The sequence below is a fragment of the Camelus ferus genome, chromosome 33 (genome assembly GCF_009834535.1).
Source record: "Camelus ferus isolate YT-003-E chromosome 33, BCGSAC_Cfer_1.0, whole genome shotgun sequence".
NCBI classification, from domain to species: domain Eukaryota; kingdom Metazoa; phylum Chordata; class Mammalia; order Artiodactyla; family Camelidae; genus Camelus; species Camelus ferus.
Genome location: NC_045728.1, coordinates 11,765,181 through 11,783,875, shown reverse-complemented (window position 1 = coordinate 11,783,875; position 18,695 = coordinate 11,765,181). Strand labels below are relative to the sequence as shown.

Here is an 18,695-nt window from a genome sequence, read left to right as displayed (position 1 = left end):
TTCACAAAATTTTAGTAAATTTAATCTAGTAATATATAAAAAGAATAATACATAATGACCAAGTACAGTTTATTTCAGGAATACAGGATTGGTTTAACAAATCATGCTGCCAATGTAATTTACCATATTAACAGACAAAAAAAAAAAGTAAAACCATATAATCAACTCAATGGCTGCAGAAGAAACATGTGACAACCCTCAACAACTATTTTTGCTAAAAATTCTCAGCAAACTAGAAAGAGAAGGGAACGACCTCAACCTACTAGATGGCATCTAACAAAAACCTACAGCCAACATCATACTTAATGATGAAAGACAATGCTTTCCTCCTAAGGTCACAAATAAGACAAGGAGGTCCTTTCTCCACTTCGGCTCAACATTGTACTGGAGGTTCTAGCAGTGCAATAAGCCAAGAAACAGAAGTAAAAGACATCCAGGTTGGAAATGGAAATGTTGGAAATTAAAAACTGCCTTTATTCACAAACAACATGATCTTCTATGGAGAAAATCTAATCTAATGGGATCTACCAAAAAAAAAAAAAAGCTGCTAGAATTAATAAATGAGTTTAGGAAGTTTTCAGGGTAGAAGATCAATATACAAAAAGTAATTGTATTTCTATGTACTTTCGATGAACAGTTGGAAATGGAATTTTTAAAAATACCATACACACTTAGGAATAAATCTGGCAAAAGACATATTCATGAACTGGAAGACTCAGTAGCATTAGGATGTCAGTTCTCCCCCAAATGGTCTATAAATTCAATGCAATCCTCACCAAAATCTCAGAAGGCGTTTTGTAGTAATAGAAGCTAATTCACAGAGGACTGCAAAGGACCTAGAATAACCGAACTACTTTCTTTAAGAGTTGCATCCCAGCCATCCTACTCTTGAGTATTCATCCAATAAAAATAAAAACATATGTCCTTGTGTACATGATTTATATAAAGACATATATGAATATTCATAGCAGCTTAATTTGTAACAGCCAAAACCAGGAAATACTCAAAAGACAATCAAGAGGTGAATGGATAAACAACATGTGGTATATCCATACAATGGACTACTACTGAACATTAAACAGGAATGAACCATTGATAGATGCAACAACATGGATGAATTTCAAAATAATTATGCTGAGCGTAAGAAGCTAGATCAAAAAAGGGTGCATATTATTTCATTCATATAAAACTCTAGAAAAATGGAAACTAATCTATAATGACAGAAAGCATTTCAGTGGTTGCCTGGAGGGTTGGAGGATAAGGAGAAGAAGGAGGGCACAATTGTTCAGGATGTTGGGTAGGTTCATAACTATCAACTGTGGTGATGTTTCACAAGTGTACACATATGCCAAAACTTATCAAATTTTATACTTTAAATATATGCAGTTTATTCATGTCAATTGGCTCCAGTAAAGCTGTATTTTATTTTATTTTATTTTATTTTTTTATTTTATTTTATTTTATTTTATTTTATTTATTTGGAGGGGGAGGAGATGAGATCATTTATTGACCTAGACCCCCTTCGTAGGACTTTCTCTGCACTGTCCATTTCTTCAAGGACCCTGTGATGCAGGTGCTCCCCTGGCTCCATTTTGCAGATGAGGAGTATTTTAAAAGCACAAAAAAATGAGAGCTGAAGGGACCCAAAATTCCAGAAGGGCTCAGGTGAAGGGTAGAATTTCTCAACCTTGGCTTCACATTAGAATCACTATAGGCAGTTTTACAAGTCCTGATTTTCCAGCCCAATATAATCAGAATCTCTGGGGGTGACACCCCCGCCATCAGTACTTTGAAAGCTACCCAGGAGATTCCAATGTGCAGCCAATGTGGAGAACTGGTGAGCAGCATAGGGGGATGTAAGGGCATATGAGAGCACAGGGTCAAAGGAAGTGAGCAGGGCATGGGAAGGGTACAAGCATTGGTGCAATACAAGCCATGGAAGGACTGCTCAAGGTGGAGGCATCCAGGGTGAAAGTCGGGTCTAGGGCTAGGAGGACTGCAGTAGTAGGGATATAAAGGGTAGGAATCAATCATAACCATGAATGAAGCATGTATGAATTGGAAGTTCATTCTGTCTCTAACAAACTTAGGGTCTACGTATACCTCGAGGAGATAGTGGGCAGAATCATCCAGATCTCTGGCTGATGTGGTTGTTAATTCTTTTCTCCTTTGGGAACCCTGGTCTAAGAAAGTCCCACTCATTAAACTTCTGAAGTTCTCTGAATTACTCTTAGAAAACAAAAATAGGAGTTCCTACCCATGGTAGACAGGAATGGACATAAAGCACATCAAAGAGTAAGTGGCTTCAATTCTTCCTGTAAATCTTCTAGAGTGTCTCTGAGTTAGGGCTGCTTCAGAATCACCTGGAGACCCAAAAGTGCCCCAAAAGGGACCCGAGTGTCTATATTTTTAATAAATCTCAAAGTTCCAGAACCACCGCTAACCCACTGGCTGAAGATGACATCTATTGAAAATATCCCAAGCCCCTATCCAGTCTAGACTCCAGCTTTCCAGGTGGGTGGAGAAGGACAATGTGTTTTAATTGATGAAGGCTTTCTGATGTCAGTTTATCATGCAGAAGGCAGGAGCAGGGCAAGGACAGGTTCTGGGTGAAGAAAATAGAATGGTACCTTCTACATAGGGGAAAAGGTTACTGAAGGGGCTTCCCCTGAGACCTCCTTGTAGGTAGTGGCTAACACTCCATGGGGGTCATAAAGCCAAAGCCAGCCCCTTAGCAGAAGTGGGACTTTGTCATATGCACTCGGAGCCTTGATAAGAAGTGATCCCAGGGCCCTTAATATCTCTGCCACCTTCACTCACAATGTCATGGAAACTTCTGTGTGGCTGGGTCCCTAAACACAGCAGCCCGCCCTCCACTATGGTGAGAAAGTCAATGCTGTGGAAGGGTTGTAATAGGGGACTAGAGCCAAGAGGCTGATCCTGAACCCAGGGAGCCCACCAGGCCAGAAACACCAGTGGGCCAGGATATGGTGGGAGACTGCCTATTGCACCATCCATGTGGGGCAGAGGAAGGGAAGGAGTGAAGGACGGACGCAGGTGGCTGGGTGGGGCAAGGGCCCAGCCAAGTCAGGACAACTCCCATGCTTTGCCCAGAAGCCTTCAAAAGTCCAGGCACCTGCTGAGTGAAGGAGGACATCTTTCTTGGTTGAGCAAGGAGAGAACGTGCAGCCGATAACCGATGCGCCTAGAAGCCACCAGCCTCAGGTTCGCCTGTTCCGCGCCCAGTTCTCACCAAGACGACTGTACTGAGCATCACTGTGACCTCGAAGGGGCTGAGAGATGAGAAGGGGGAACAATGAGGCAGGATCAGGACTCTCCTAGTGAGACCCCAGCAGGTCCCGCAGATGAGAGCTCATGCCTAGCCTTTCCAGACTCCCCAGTGATGAATTCCCCACTAGGACCCTCACACACACTGTTACACCTAATGTCAGGCTCTCCATCCCCACTCACTCCTCTCCCATTCTCACCTTTTTCCCCTCAGGGCTTACCTGATAGAGCTGGTCATTCCTCAACAAAGCTTGAGTGTCAGCAGCTAGAAGAACCAGGCAAAGAGAGTCAACAGGGGTCTAGGAAGATGGGACAGTGAGACCCCTTGAACACTGCAGGGGTACTACAGCTGGTCACACCCTCAGACATCTGTATGAACTAAATGGGTCACAACCTCTGCTAATAACCAGTTGTAGGAGTCCTTAAGAGATTGCAAGAGTGACTCCCAGATGGGTCACAAGGCACCACCAGCCCCATTCCTTAGCAGATACACACTCACATCCACAACACACACATGCTCTGTCCCTTCCACTTACCCCCAGAGACCCTTCCAGTCTCGTGTCCAGCAAAGCAGTAGACTCCCACAGCAAGGAGCAGAGTGGCAATGATGTCGGTGATGATAATACCTGCCAGGGTGGCTGAGTCCAGCTCCACACAGTTCTGACACACTGTGTGGGGAAGGGAAGTGAGAGGAGAGATGAAGAGTCTTCAAGACCACGGAACCATCTCTGCCTCTTAGGGCTGCCCCAGGATCTCTCATGCCAAGACCCAATCTTGGAGAAAGATCTCCTGAGAGCCTTGCTACATCCACCTCTAACCTTCTGCCCAAGAAATCCCTGAGGAGAGCCAAGAAGTAGTCTCAGCTCTTCAGGAACTTGAATAAAGCAGTAGGCCAAACCATCCCCCCAACCAAGCCCCTGCTGCTTGCGTCATAAGCAGTATTTTTCCTATTGCTCTTTCGCCATAAAGCTCTTTTCCACTCTGAGGGCTCCAAAATCTGACTCATACCATTACAAGAGCAACCCAGTTTGTTTAGAGAACAGATTGGCACACCACAGCCCCCTCCAGCTAGAAAGTTCCCATATCTAGAGGCCCCAACCATTTCAACTCAAAGGGTCCAGGAGGCACATACTTCGAAAATATACTTGCAGAGTAGTCTCTTTGTCCGTTTGTTTATCTGTTGTGTTGCACCTGTACACTCCTCGTGGGTCCTGCATGCGTTTTCCCAAATCCAGACTCTTAGTATCTGAGGCCAGTGTTCCTGTTGTTCCCTCTAGCCATATGATGCTGGTATTGCAACTCAAAAATACTTTGTCCTCAAGTTCCTTCAAATCTATCTCGAAGGGGCTCACTAAGGAAAAAAATACCACGATTAGAACCAGCAATTTGGTCAACACCAGATCCCTTGTTCTGCTGAGGCCCATACTCAAGAAGAGCCACTTTCTAGGTCTAGAACAGTTCATGGCTTCTAGTGAGAAAGATGGAAGTCACAAAAGAAAGGCTTCAGCAGACTCTGCATGAACTTCAGGGGCCAGGAAGGACACAAGGATGCAGTACAAGAGAGGCCAGGCCCTCAAGGACATGGAGCAAAGGAGGAAACCGTGGAACTAGTTTGATCCAAGAAACTTCCTGGAAATGTGTTCAGACCACTGATTAGAAGTAGAGTCCAGACTACTGAAACACTCAAGAGATAGGGAAAGCAGAAGAACCGTCCTCAATTGGAGATGTCCACATTTTTTCTCCAAGAAAACTTCCAATTCTACTTCCCAGCCACCTGCAACACTCCCATTTCAACTTCTCATCCTCTTCACTCTCCCTCTGCCCTTGCCCCAGTCACTCCCAAGGGAGTGGGACTCTCACTACTAGAGCCTTTCCCAGGGCCACTGATGGTTAGAAGTAGGGGGAAAGCTGATATGAATTACCAGCCCAGTAGTCCAGAAAGAGACCGAGGGCAAATCCCATGTAATGATTTTTAGTTGTTCTATCCTTAGGGAATGGGGGGAAATTTTTTTTTTTATTGAATCCATTCTTGGGTGCCACACAAGTCAAGTCTTGTAGGGGAGTTTAAGGGCTAGAGGTATGCACAGCACCTTTCTAGATCCACTGAATTGCTTTGACTGAGGGCATCTCCACTGCCCACAGAGGCGCTGGAATCTGTATCTCCAATCCCAGGGAAAAGTGGAATCTACATTCTCTGTGAGTTTCATAGTCAATTACCAATTTGGATAGATTAGCATCCTCTAGAAAACCCCCAGGATAACTGTTTCTCATGCCTCTGTAGCGAGTCAGAAGAATATGCATGTATTCTCAGGGAGGCACATGTACACCAGATGCTTCACATCGTAAAGTCATGTCTTCCTTGAGGATCCAATTCTAATGGAAATCCTGGATGTCCCAAAAAAGCTGACTACTAGGGTAATCATTCATCCCAGTTTGCCTGGGGTTGAGGGAATTCCTGGAACATAGGACTATCAGTTTTAAAACCAGGCAAACCAGAATAAGTTGATTGTTCTTTTACCCCAAATCTGCCCTCCCTTCTGTTCAGCCTCAATTTAACTTTTCCCTTAAATTATCCCCCTAAGTGCTGAGCCATGGCCCCAAGTGGTAACATAAATGATGGCCAAATGACCAAGAGTCCTGGATCCCAGAGGCCTTAGAAGGAACAGTGCTCCCATTACCAACCTTAGGCTCAGACGCACACTACTACAACACTTCCTACTGATCTCTGGCCTAAGGTCTTCAGAGAGACTTTCAAGGCCAAGATGCACCCCTAGCTGGAGTCCGTCAAAGCCAAGAGCCTGTTTCCTAGACCCCTGTGCTACATCCCAACACTGCCCTCCTTGACAAACCTGCCTGGTGAATGAAGCTCGCATTGAGAAGGACTTTCAAGTGGATCTCACTCCAGGTGCTAATGTCCCTCTCAGGTCCTTCTCCAAGATGCCCCCTCCCACCCAGAGAAGCCTTACCTTGGGAGAGAAGGGCAGTCAGGATCAAGCCAGCCAGAAACCTGCTGTGTTCCATCTTCTAGCAGAATTCATCCAGTAGACAGACGCAGGCCACAGAACCATCAGCCAGGGCAAGAGCTGCCCTCCCCCAACTAACTCACGGGTACCGGAAAAAGTAAAGGGTGGGGGAGAAACTAGAAGACGCCTATTTCTTTGCACTCCGCTGTTGGTGATGGGAGACTGCAGGCTAAGTGGAGGCTGGGGGCGGGGTAGAAGGAAAGCAGTTGCAAATCGCTCTTTCTCTGAGCTCAGAGCTCAGGGTGGGGTGGAAGGTAGAAGCAGAGAATATGGAAAAGGTTGCCTGGATTTCTAGGTAGCAAACAGAAATTTAGAGTGTCCTTTCCTGAGTCACTGATGAAAAACAAGAAATTCAGAGTTCCTGTCAGCAACATCACTATATTTACTCACCATCTAAAAACTGCCACTTCTCAAAACCCTTGAGAGAACCTGGGTGCCCCATCCCATAAACCATGCCAGCTAGGTTCCCATATTCCTGGTCTTTCTTGGGACCCTGCCCAAGGTCCTCCTTGGGCAGCCTGGGACACCAGACTAAGTAGCTTCTTATCAGTGGGAGGTTGAGCTTTGAGAGCCCCCTAAAAAGAAATTTGCATCCTGGCTGCCATACTGCCTATCTGCTGGGCCTGGACCAGTCATGGGATTTTTCAAAGCCAATTTCCCTCAGTATCATGATAAGGATTTGAACAGAATGTTTGCATGGTGCCTGACACATCATATGTGCTCAATAAGAGAGAATTATTAATAGCAATATGATTAACTCACAAGCACAATGGAGCCACCCCAGGAGACAAATGGACTTTCTCCCTCTGGGCTATGGAGATCCAAAACTGTCTTCATTGCAGAGGTTGGACTATAATTTAACTGGGGGCAGAGATTGTACGTGTCTTGCGGGCTTCTGTGTCCCCAGCATATCAGCATATGGCTTGTGCCTGGCACGGAATGAGAGTTCTGTACATTTTAGTTGATTCACTGAGTGGCTGAGGGGTCTGAGATCCTCAGACCTCAGCTGAGGCCCTAGTCCCTGGGGATACATGGCTTGTCTTGTTGTAATTGTCCTACATATTCCTTTCCAAGCAGGCACCTCTTTAATGATCTCATCTCAAAAGAGCAGTGAAAAATCCCTAGACTGAGGTGGCTTTCTGTTCAGAGCTCCAGCCCTGAGCAACTAAGAGTTCTCATCTAAATTCATCAGTTCTAATACCAACTAGCAACAGGCAACAACTGTCTGAAATCTAGCAACAAATGGTGGTGGAGATGGTTATCTTCCTCATGAAGAAAGGGGCCCAGGCTACCCACTGCCCAGCACCCAAGGTGATCTCTGTGCAAGCTGACTCTCTGAGATGGGAATCCAGCACACTCTCCTGCCCCCTTCCCATCAACCCCCATGATCCTCTCCTTAACGGAAAAGCAATAGACCTCTGCACCTGCAGTCCTCCTGACCCCACCCCCACCCCCCACCGCTGCACATGCTTGAAGCAGAGGGTGGAGGCTCTGGGTTCTTGCCTTCTCACCAGCGCCTCAGCCCAAAGGGTGCTGGGCGGAGCCAGGCTAGCTGCTAGCACAGGCTGCCTGGCTGCTAGGGGCTGCTCAGAGCTTCTGCGGGGCAAGCACAGAGACTGATATGGAGCAGGGGAAGCATCTGGCTGGCCTCATCCTGGCTATCACTCTTTTTCAAGGTAAGAACCTCCTAGGGGATCTGACAGCCTAGAGAAGGGCTCAAAGGAAGAAGCCACCAATAGAGAGACAAGAATATTGGGATCCATAACCCTGAGTTGTCATCCTAAAGTTCAGAGAAGGAAGGGCAAAAATGAAGCTTCTTACTGCTCTCTGCTAGAGAGAAGCAGTGTTCCATGGGAGAGATGGGGTTCTTGTCTCTTAAGAAATCAAAACAGAGGATTTTACTGGCTTGAGAGAGGATCCGGATGCCGCCATTTTAGGTATGAATGTAGCCCAAAGGGCACAGGCCAGGAACCTAAAGAGAAAAGATACGTGTTCCTTAACTCAGAGCTGGGGTTAGGTAGTAGGTCTACAAAGCATTCACTCAGTGGGTGGGTCATTTGGTCAACTGGCCAAAAAATATGGGTGAGATCCTAACACTAACCCTAACCCTAACCCATCTATTCGTTCATTCATTCCTTCAAAATATATAGAGCTCCTACCATCTTCTAGGCACTGCACTGGGTGCTGTTCATAAACAGTTCAACCCTGTGTGAAGTTCTAAGAAAGCTGACTCCTTCCAACTATTTCCATCATGCTTTGATCTATGCCCCATCTCTCCCCATCACACACTCCACCTCGAGCCACACCTCTCTTGTCCTTTTCCAAGACTGTGTCTTTGTTCAGTTGTTCTTTCTATCTGGAATGCCTTTCTCTGTCTAGTGAATTCCTACTCATCCTTCAAGGCAGAGTCAAATGCCACCTTCTCTGTAAAGCTTTCCCTGTCCCTCACCCTTGGGCAAAATCAATAGCTTCTACCTCTTTCATATGCATTTATATAAGTACTAAATGATACTCTAAGTTTTATTACATTAATTACATTTGTGTTTACTTTTTCCACTTCACTATAAACTCTACAGGAGCAGAAACTGGTTCTTTGTAACACCATTGTCTTCTTCCACACTGCTTAATCATGTCAGGCACCTAATAGCGCTTGGTAAATGATTGGATTAAATCCAACTGAATTTAATTCCAGTGCTAGTTCTCTATAGTATTTCTACCATGCAATCTACTACTCTGAGTTTTGAGACAGATCTGAGGCATAGTTAATGGCTAACTCCTTTGGAACATTAAGGATTTCCACAAGAAATGGATCACCACGGCTGAAGATTTTGGAAGTAACTCAGCTCTCAAAGACTTTACCTAACACACACCCAGTCTTTGTTAGGGCTTTAGCTGTTACAGGATCAGAGTCTTCCGCGTTGTACAGACACTGAGTTGTATACATAAGGGTGTTGCCTGTAACCATCCAGAGTTAGCATCAGATCCCACAGGTTAAGGGCACAGTCCCCAGTATGACTGCCCTCACTTTAAATGCTAGGCACAAGTTCAGGGATCCCCAGAACACTCACACTTCTGTTGAACTGGCTGCAAATCTGAAGGGTTCCTAGGAATCCCCTCAGGTTTGATAATTTGCTAGAACAACTCACAGAACTCGAAAGAGTCCTATACTTATTACTACAGTTTTATTAAAAAATAAAATCAGATCTAGTCAGATGAAGAGATACATAGGGTGAGGTCTGGGAAGGTCCTGAACACAGAGCTTCCATGCCCTCTCCTTGTGGAATTAGACTACATCACCCTCCTGGCACATTGATATGTTCACCAACTAGGAAGCACCACTGAGTTTTTATTGGGGTTTCATTACATAGGCATGATTGACTGAATCATTAGTCATATGACTGAACTCAATCTCCTGTCCCCTTTCCCTCCTAGGGTTCAAATCACAACTCGCTAATCACAGGATTGGTCTTGACCAGTCTCATCCTGAGTCATATCATTAGCATAAACTCATGTGGTCCAAGGACCCACCAAGAATCACAAAGGCAATCCTACCATTCATGAAATTCCAAGGGTTTAGAAACTCTTCTCCCAGCAACCCAAGACAAAGACCAGACAAATTCTTTATTAGACCACACCCTAAATTCAATTTGGTGATATAGGCTACAATCCAGAGAAACAGGTATAGATACTGTCACATGGGTTAGGATCTCTCTCCACCTTGGCCTCAAATGACCATGGAAATGATACTTCACGGGATCTGATTGACTCGATGCCCAGCTGATTCTGTCCCTCTTCTGTCTCTACAGGTACTATGGCCCAGTCGGAAAACGGTAGGGGAGATGGCTTCTTTCTATGCTCAAACTCTGAGAAGGGGGCAGAGTGTAACTCAGTGGTAGAGTGCATGCTTAGCATACACAAGGTCCTGGGTTCCAACTCCAGTACCTCTGACAAATAAATAAATAAAACCAATTACCTCCCCTCCACAAAAATTAAATTAAATTAAATTAAATTAAATTAATAACACTAAAGACTATTAAAAAAAAATTCTCTGAGGAAATTCATGGAAATATGGCTTCCCACAGCAGTAGTCCTATAGGAGCAAGTGAACAGCTTAGAAGGGATGGGATGATGAATGATAAACAGCAGACCTCTCCATTGTCAACCAAATCAGTGGCCAGGCTTGATCTTTCTGGCAGCTTTCCTGTAGCTAAACAATTTTCTAATTCTTGGAGGAGAAAAAGGACCCTAGCAGCTAGGTACTACTCAAAGTATGACCTATGAGCCAACAGCGTTGGGATCACCTGAGAGCATGTTAGAAATCCAGAATCTCAGTCCCTCCCCAGAACTATTGAATAGAACCTGAAATTCCAACTAGATCTCCATGTGATTCCTGTCCACATTAAAGATTAAGAAACACTGCTCTAATGGTCTTCTCCTGAGGCAGGGAAAATTTTGGAGGCAAGATCCTTAACAGGCATTTCCTTTTTTCAGGAACACATTTAGTAGAAGTGGATGACAATCGAGAAGATGGTTCAGTACTTCTGACTTGTAATGTGGGAGACAATATCAGATGGTTTAAAGATGGGAAGGAAATAAGTTCTCCAGATGCAAGTAAAAATATTTGGAATCTAGGGAGCAGTACCAAGGACCCTCGAGGGATATATTGGTGTAAAGGATCAAAGGCCACATCAAAACGACTCCAAATATATTATAGAAGTACGTATCCCTTTGGGTTTGCTTGTGTGAAATTAAGCAGTACTTGCTGTTCTGGTGAGCTTCTTGTCTGGGATGAGTGTGGAAAGAGATGCTGAACAGTGACGTAAGAGCCAGTTTTCTTAATCTCAGCTTACTTCTTTTTTAATTTAACAAGGCAGTTCCCCCAACTTCTTGAAAAAGCTTAGCCAGTTCTGCAAGGCCTGGTTCACTTTTGGATAGGCCCTAATATTGGAGCAGTCAGCAGTTTGTATAAACTGAGTTTGAGTGGGAGGCAGGGGACATTATAAGGTGAGAAGCAGCAAAATGTGGAAGAAAGTTGAGCACAGAGAAAAGGATGTAGTCTTCCTTTTATTTAAATAGTTATTGGTAGTAGGACTACATGGGCTTCCCCAAGATTCCTGGAGGACAGAGGAACATCAAAAAGCACTGAGTTCTTAGTCCAAAGATCTTCTCAGGCAATTCCCTTGCCATACCACCCACAGAGCGAGCAGCCTGCTGCCCTAGACAAAGGCATCACTGCTGATGGGCAGGAGAAAAAAATCCAGAACAACTTTCACAACCTGAAGGATGCTTGTCCCTCCCTTCCCCCACAGTGTGTCAGAATTGCATTGAGCTGAGTTCAGCCACTGTGTCTGGCTTTATCTTCGCGGAAATCATCAGCATTTTCCTCCTTGCTGTTGGGGTCTACTTTATTGCTGGACAGGATGGAGTTCACCAGTCAAGAGGTAAAAGAATGTTCTTAGATGAGAGATGAGACCACCTGGGACCCTCAGCTTCCTTCCTACCAAAACAGACCCAATAGAAGAGACTGAGTTGGCACGTGTTACTGATGAGCATGGTTGGGTGAGGCACTGGCTCTGTAGGCAAGAGAAAAGGACTCTTGGTGTTTTCACAGCATATTTGCCTGTCTCAAGAGCCAGCTTTCTCTGATTTGTCCTCTGTGCTTTCTAAAAACTCTTCATTGAAGTAAAACCTACATGGAGAAAAGTGTATGAATCACATACATATAATTCAAAAGAAACACACACATAAGTCCAGCACCAAGTTTAAGAAAGAGAATTAATGGTGTGGTCATGTCCAGTCTCCACTTGGTCCCAAAAGTGACCACTATCCTGACTTCTAACATTGATTAATTTTGTCTGGCTTTGTTCCTTATGTAAATAGGCTCATACAGTATGAACTCTAATTCCTATTGCTATTCAGTACTACATTGTGTGACTATAACCCAATTTATTATCCATTCTATCTTGTGTATATGTATATTTTGTTTATTTTTTGTGCAGCTTCAGACAAGCAGACACTGTTGTCCAATGACCAGCTCTACCAGGTAAGGGAATGTGGAATGAAAGAGACATTGCTAGTTAGTAGTGGTAAAATTTGGGGGTCAGGAGGCAAGTTATTTGGAAGTTACTATGCAGATAAGAAACTGCTTAGGACCTACCAGATGATGGCATCCTTAGCCATTTGGGTAGAATGGATGAAATAAAAAGAAGGGTTGAGAGAGACTAAGGTCATTGAGAGAGACTGAGGTCAGGATCTAGTGAGAAAAAGCTGAAGAACACACTGAGAGGGCCACACAGAGAAACTAGATACAGAGCCTCCACCTGCTTGTCCTCTTCCACCCCCAGGACCATGAAGCAACCACTCCAAAGACTTGAGCACAAAAAGCACTCAATAAATATGCATCAAATTAACTCACAGAGGATGAGGGAAAATGAGCTTATCACTGTTCTGTCCTTTTTTAGCCCCTTAAGGAACGAGAAGATGACCAATACAGCCATCTTCAAGGAAACCATTTGAGGAAAAATTGAGCCCAGGACTCAGAGCAGGTGTGTCCTTCTATACCAGTTAAGAAAGTGCTTTGCACTACCGACTGCCAAGTCTATCTCCTTTCCCCAAGCAGTTATAAGGATGGGGGTAGGAGGCTGATTGATAATTCCTTGTATGGGGGGACTCTCCTGCATTGTAGGGTTTTTAGCAGCAGATGCCTACCAGATGCCAGTTGTCCAGTTGTGACAACAAAAATATCTCTAGATACTGCAAGTTTTCCCTCAGGGGCAAAATTGCCCTTAGTTAAGAACCACTGGCCTATGTTAACCTTCCAATCAATCAATCAATCGATCAGAAGTTCTGATTCAATCAACCAGAAGTGTCAATCAGGAACCCAAGCAATATTTGGTTTTCTGAACCATTTGCAGTTTTTCTTTTTTCAATCCAGGTGTTTTCTCTACTAATCAGTTCTTAGAAACAAAGCAATATGTTTTGGAGCAATCCTAGCAGAGAGAATTTCAGCCCTAAATCTACACTCAAGGTTCCCAGAGGTGACAAATGGAGAAGAAAGGCCATCAGAGCAAATTTGTTTTTTTCTCAAAATAAGAGTAAAAACATGTATGGTGTTTCAGGAGCGCCACCTATCGGAAGTAATTTTTCTGTAAGAGAAAAATGAAAAGGTCAAATAAATTTTTGAATATAATTTTTTAAGTTTTAATTTTTATTTACTTTGTGTATAAGTCATAGTTCACATGGTTCAAATATTCAGTGAAGGGTTTCCTTCCACTTCCGTCCCTAGCCACCCAGTTGCCTTCTCCAGAAGCAAACAATAATACTAATTTCTTATATATCCTTACAAGATAAAGTATTATATATATAAGGGGTATTCTAGGCATACATAAGCAAATTCTTAAGTACACATTATTCTCCCTTCCCCTATTTTCACACAAATGTTATCATAATCTAGTTCTTGTACTTTTCACCTAATAAAACCTGAAAATCATTTCATACCAGTATTTGAAGGAGATTCTTTTTTTCTTAGTGTACCTGCTTTGTACAGATCTCCTATAATTTATTTAACCAGTCTTCTATCAATGGACAATTTGGTTGGTTCCAATCTTTTGCTCTTACAATATCAGAATGACTAACATTGTACAAATGTCATTTTTAAAAATAATTGTATTGAGGTATTATTTACATGCTATAAATTTCACTCATTTTAAGTGGATTTCACCTGTTCTCGGTAATTTTAGGTCAATTTATCCAGTTGTACAACCATGATCATAATCCAGATTTAGAACATTTCCATCAGTCTCTTAAGATCGCCTGTGGTGTTTGCAGTCAGTACTTGTTCCCTTGTTGCAGTCACTAATCTCTTTTCTGTCTCTTTAGATTTGCCTTTTCTGGACACTTCATATAAATGGAGTCATACAATATGCTGCTCCGAACACTCTCATGCAAATCTTTGTGTGGACATATGTTTTCATTTGTCTGGGTTGATACCTAGGAGTGAAGAATTGCTGGGCTGTATGGTAAATTTATGTATAACTTCTTAAGAAACTGCCAAAGTGTGTTTCAAACTGGCTGTCCCACTTTACACTCCCACCAGCAATGAATGAAAGTTCCCGTTTCTCCACCTCCCCACAAATATTTGTTACTATCTTTTTAGTACGGCCATTCTAGTGTATGTAAAATAGTATCTTATTGTGGCTTTAATTTGCATTCCCTAATGACTAATGATGTTGAACATCTTTTCATGTGCTCATTAGCCATTCTTATTCTATCTTTAGTGAAGACTGTATTCAAAACTTTTTTTTTTAATTGGGTTGTTTTTCTCCTTACTATTGAATTGTAAAAGTTCCTATATATTTTGAATACAAGTTTTTTATCAGAAACATGATTTGCAAATACATCTGCCAGTATGTGGCTTGTCTTTTTATTTTCTTAATGGTGTCTTTTGAAGAGAAAAAGTTTTTAATTTTGCTGAAGTCTGTTTTACCCATTTTTTTCTTTCATAGATTGTGCTTTTGGTGTCATGTCTAAGAAATCCTTGCCAAACCCAAGGTCACAAAGATTTCTCATGTCTTCCTTTTATAGCTTTTATAGTTTTAATTCTAACAATAAATGTCATTTTGAACATTAAGTCTATTTGTAATGAATACAAATAAATGGGATTGCAGGGCCGTAATGTACTTGCGCTTGTAATTTTATTAAATATTGCCAAATTGCACTTCATAGAGGTTGGACCAATACATTCCTAACAACAGTAAACGAGAGTGCCTATTGTTCCATACACATTCCAATGGTGCACTATTAAACTTTTTGAACTTTGCCAATCTGATAAGTGTAAAATGGCATCTCAGTGTAGTTTTTTTCCCCCAGCAGAGGTACTGGGGATTGAACCCAGGACCCTGCTCATGCTCAGCTCATGCTCTACCACTGAGCTATACCTCTCCACCCTCTTGGTGTATTTTTCTTATTAAAAATGGGGGTCAACCATTTGTTTTTCCTTCTCATTAAATATAGGCTCATAGCCTTTGATCTTTTTCTTACTGACTTGCAACAATCCTTTACACATTTAGGAAACTAGATCTTTTGTTTGTGATAGTAGTTGCAAATATTCTTCCAATGTCATTGGTTTTTTACTTTACTCATGGTTGGTTTTCAATGCATAGTTTACAAATATTTGCATGTAGTGGAATGCACTATTCTTTTATGGCTTCTAGGTTGCTTCATATTTAGGAAGATCTTTCCCCATTTTGAGAGTATTCTTTTTAAAAATTTCTCTCATTAATTCCTCTAGCATTTTCCTGGTTTCATTTTACATATTTAAATCTTTGATCCATCTTGAGTTAATTTTAGTGTAAAGACCTAATACATTAATTAACTTTTAAACTACATAACTACCCATTTATTCCAGAACTATTTATTGAATAATCCCTCTTGTGAGCATTGATTTTAAATGCTACATTACCACTTCACTCTCACCAGATTGTAAGCTCCAGGAAGGAAGACTGGTTTTGTTTTTTGTTTTGTTTTGTTTTGTTTTTTTCCCCACTACTGTAGCCTCAGGAACTAGCATAATACTGAAGCATAATAGGCACTCTAAGATTACACAGCCTTTGGGGTGTGTGTATGTGTGTGTGTGTGTTAAAATATACGTAACATAAAACTTACCATTTTAACCATTTTCAAGTGTAATATACAGTGACATTAAGTACAATTACAATGTTGTGCAACCATCACCACTATCATTTCCAGAACTTTTTCATTACCCTGAAGAAACTATCATTAAACAGTAACTTCTCATTCCTCTCTCTCCCCAGCCCCTTGTAATCTCTATTTTACTTTCTATCTCTATGAATATACCTGTTCTAAGCATCACACATAAGGGGACTCATACAATATTTGACTATTTTCTGTCTGGCTGATTTCACTTAGCATAGTGTTTTCAAGGTTCATCCATTTTGTAGCATGTATCAGAATTTTCCTTTTCAAGGCTGAGTAATAATCACGTTTATGCATACACCACATTTTGCTTATGCATTCATCAGTTTGGGTCGCTTCCACCTTCTGTTTATTATGAATAATGCTGCTATTAACATTGATCATGGTACAAGTGTCTTGTTTGAGTCCCTGCTTTCAATTCTTTGGGGTATTTACCTAGAAGTGGAATTGCTACATCACATGATAATTGTGTTTTAACTTTTTGAGGAACCACCAAACTGTCTTCCCAAAACGCTCCACTACTTCACATTCCCATCAGTAAGGCACAAATGTTCCTACTTTTCCACATCCTTACCAACATTTATTATCTATTCATTTATAATAGCCTTCCTAATGGGTGTGAGGTGTTATTTCATCAACGTTTTGGTTTGCATTTCCTTGTTGAGCAACTTCTTAGGTGCTTACTGGCCATTCATGTATCTTCTTTAGAGAAGTGTTTATTCAAACCCACAGCCCATTCTTTAGTTGAATTGTTTGCCTTTCTGTTATTAATTTGTATAAGTTTGTTATATAGCTTGATATTCTTCACCAGATACGTGATTTACAAATATTTTCTGTCACTCTATGGAGTTTCTTTTCACTTGCACTCTTGAAAAGTATACTGCTTCCTTTGCCTCTGTATATCTCAGTGTATCTCAAAGTCACCTTGACGACGTACACCATCTCTACTTTACAAATAAGAAACCTGCAATCCAGTCAGAGAGAGCATATTGCCTGGCATCCAATAAGAGCTCACAACTTTACTGTTATTGCTACTGCAATCTTCATTGACAATAATAATCTATACAGAAGCTGCTTCAAAAAGGCCTAGGACCCATGGGAAAAAGAGAAAGAGAATCTCACAGATGTCTCAAGCACTGCCAGAGATCACGGTCATATCGGGTGCTGATACACAGGTTTCCAAGACCCCGTCACACTGCACTGAGCTCCAAAACGCCCCCTCCCAGCTCACCCCGACTGGCCCCCAACCCGACCCCAACCCGACCCCAACCCGACCCAACCCGACCCAACCCGACCCCAACGCCACTTCCGTGCACTTCCGCCCCGCCCCCAGTTAGCTAGCGCATGCGCCTCGGGATGTTTGCGCGCCCGCTTCCAGAGCGAGGCGACACACCCAGTTTCCGGCGCCCAGATGAGACTCCACAAGGCCTGGCGCCTAGTCGTGACGTAAATTCCGGTTGCCGTGCTGAGTCGGAAGTGGGAACCCTTCGGCCACTGAGATTCTGTCGTGTCGTCGCTGCTGGCCCTTCAGGCTCTGGTAAGAGAGGAAATAGCCGGAGGGGAGGGGATCGTTGAGGCTGCAATGGGATTTTTTTTTTCTCGTAGCCGATTGCTAGTCCAAACCTCTGCACTCTTAACCTCCTCCAAATTCCTTCTTCTGTGCTTTCCTGACCGCTGCCTCTTTCCTTCATGAACTTCGACCCTGTCTGGTTTGGGAACCCCTCACAATGGTGCAGCTTCTGGCATCTCTCTCCCTTTTTGCCATCCCCCCCCCCCCCCGGAAAAGGCCGGAATCCTGGCCTTGCATTATCTTTGGCTTTCTTTCTCTAGAATGTGCGCCGAGTGGGTGGGTCTGCCTCCGTGCCGCGAATCCTTTATGGAACCCGGAGGGATAAAATTTTATAGAGTAGACAACACATAACCAGATGCCAAAAAAGAGGAAACTAAACATGAATCGCAGTAATCAGACCAGTCGAATACATATGGCAAGGTGTTGACATTTCTTAAGGCAAGTGATCAGTTCACCATTCAGAACTCTCGTGGCTCTCTGCTCCTTGCTCCCCATTTGGGTTTAGAAGACGTTTCTAAAATTGAGTAGCCAGAGGTTAGAAGCTTACATTTGATGGGTCCTCTCTTTGGGATCAGATTTTCGTTCCCAGAACAAGGATGTGTTTAGTCTCACTGCCATGGACTGTTTTGGTCTCACGTGGGAGCCCTCCTGAGATAAAAGAGGACCCAGGAAGGAATGCTTTCTCTTTTGCGACTTGATGAGATCCTTCTAGCTTGCTGATGTGATGGAAGGATCTGTTGCCACAGTAGAGGCCTGAAAGGATTATTGAGTGGAGCATGTAACAGTGAAAACTTTTTTTAATTCCTTTTTTGGTTCGATCTGTGTATTACCAGAAAAGAGGCCTTATGGAGTATGATTTTTAAAAGTTTGATTTTGACAATCCCTGTTTTGTGAAATATTCCAAGTATTTCTGTTTAAAAGCAGTACCAAGTCTGATGTTAAAATATTTATGTGCTCACCTCTTTAAAACCTGACCGTGGTCCTTAAATGATTAACAGTACTGTTTATAAGCAAAAGACTGAGTCAGGGTAGGGTGAGAGGAGTTTGTGTGACTGGAGGTAGACAATGATTATAATTATAGATTCTTGCAGTAAGTATAT

General features: G+C 42.7%; 3 protein-coding genes across 6 annotated transcripts in view; 2 read left to right on the top strand and 1 right to left on the bottom strand.

The window, feature by feature from the left end:
• Positions 1-6,389, bottom strand: CD3D (CD3d molecule). Its single transcript, XM_006175357.3, has 5 exons — positions 6,255-6,389; positions 4,421-4,639; positions 3,825-3,956; positions 3,510-3,553; positions 1-3,293 (listed from the first exon to the last, which is right to left on the bottom strand). Exons 1-5 carry the CDS (start codon positions 6,307-6,309, stop codon positions 3,222-3,224), a joined length of 522 nt encoding a protein of 173 aa, XP_006175419.2. The 5' UTR covers positions 6,310-6,389; the 3' UTR covers positions 1-3,221.
• A 1,446-nt stretch (positions 6,390-7,835) lies between these two features.
• Positions 7,836-14,940, top strand: CD3G (CD3g molecule). 3 transcript variants are annotated; one of them, XM_014551156.2, is made up of 7 exons: positions 7,836-7,987; positions 10,118-10,141; positions 10,803-11,027; positions 11,621-11,752; positions 12,311-12,354; positions 12,773-12,856; positions 14,190-14,940. In XM_014551156.2, the coding sequence occupies exons 1-6, from the start codon at positions 7,933-7,935 to the stop codon at positions 12,836-12,838; spliced, it is 546 nt and encodes a 181-aa protein (XP_014406642.1). In that variant the 5' UTR covers positions 7,836-7,932; the 3' UTR covers positions 12,839-12,856; positions 14,190-14,940. The 3 variants fall into 3 exon arrangements, with proteins under 3 accessions (XP_014406642.1, XP_032328351.1, XP_032328352.1); XM_032472460.1 differs by lacking the exon at positions 14,190-14,940 and adding an exon at positions 13,246-14,183; XM_032472461.1 differs by lacking the exon at positions 10,118-10,141 and having other exon boundaries at positions 7,863-7,987.
• A 2,483-nt stretch (positions 14,941-17,423) lies between these two features.
• The window catches only part of UBE4A (ubiquitination factor E4A), a 31,921-nt gene continuing 30,649 nt past the window's right edge, over positions 17,424-18,695 (top strand). The window contains exon 1 of one of the 2 annotated variants that reach the window (XM_006175324.3): positions 17,424-17,562. The gene's annotated coding sequence lies outside the window, so the exon portion shown is untranslated. The remainder of the gene's footprint in view (positions 17,563-18,695) is intronic. The other variant, XM_014551153.2, reaches the window with a different exon arrangement.

What these genes read in the sequence shown, in the direction of transcription:
- CD3D (XM_006175357.3), bottom strand. Translation starts at nt 6,309, where the DNA reads ATGGAACACAGCAGGTTTCTGGCTGGCTTGATCCTGACTGCCCTTCTC. An exon ending in GACTGGAAGGGTCTCTGGGG is followed by an intron (nt 3,554 to 3,824) that starts GTAAGTGGAAGG and finishes TGGTTCTTCTAG; the next exon opens with CTGCTGACACTCAAGCTTTG. An exon ending in GGAATGACCAGCTCTATCAG is followed by an intron (nt 3,294 to 3,509) that starts GTAAGCCCTGAG and finishes CTCATCTCTCAG; the next exon opens with CCCCTTCGAGGTCACAGTGA.
- CD3G (XM_014551156.2), top strand. Translation starts at nt 7,933, where the DNA reads ATGGAGCAGGGGAAGCATCTGGCTGGCCTCATCCTGGCTATCACTCTT. An exon ending in TATGGCCCAGTCGGAAAACG is followed by an intron (nt 10,142 to 10,802) that starts GTAGGGGAGATG and finishes TCCTTTTTTCAG; the next exon opens with GAACACATTTAGTAGAAGTG. An exon ending in TGGAGTTCACCAGTCAAGAG is followed by an intron (nt 11,753 to 12,310) that starts GTAAAAGAATGT and finishes TTTTTTGTGCAG; the next exon opens with CTTCAGACAAGCAGACACTG.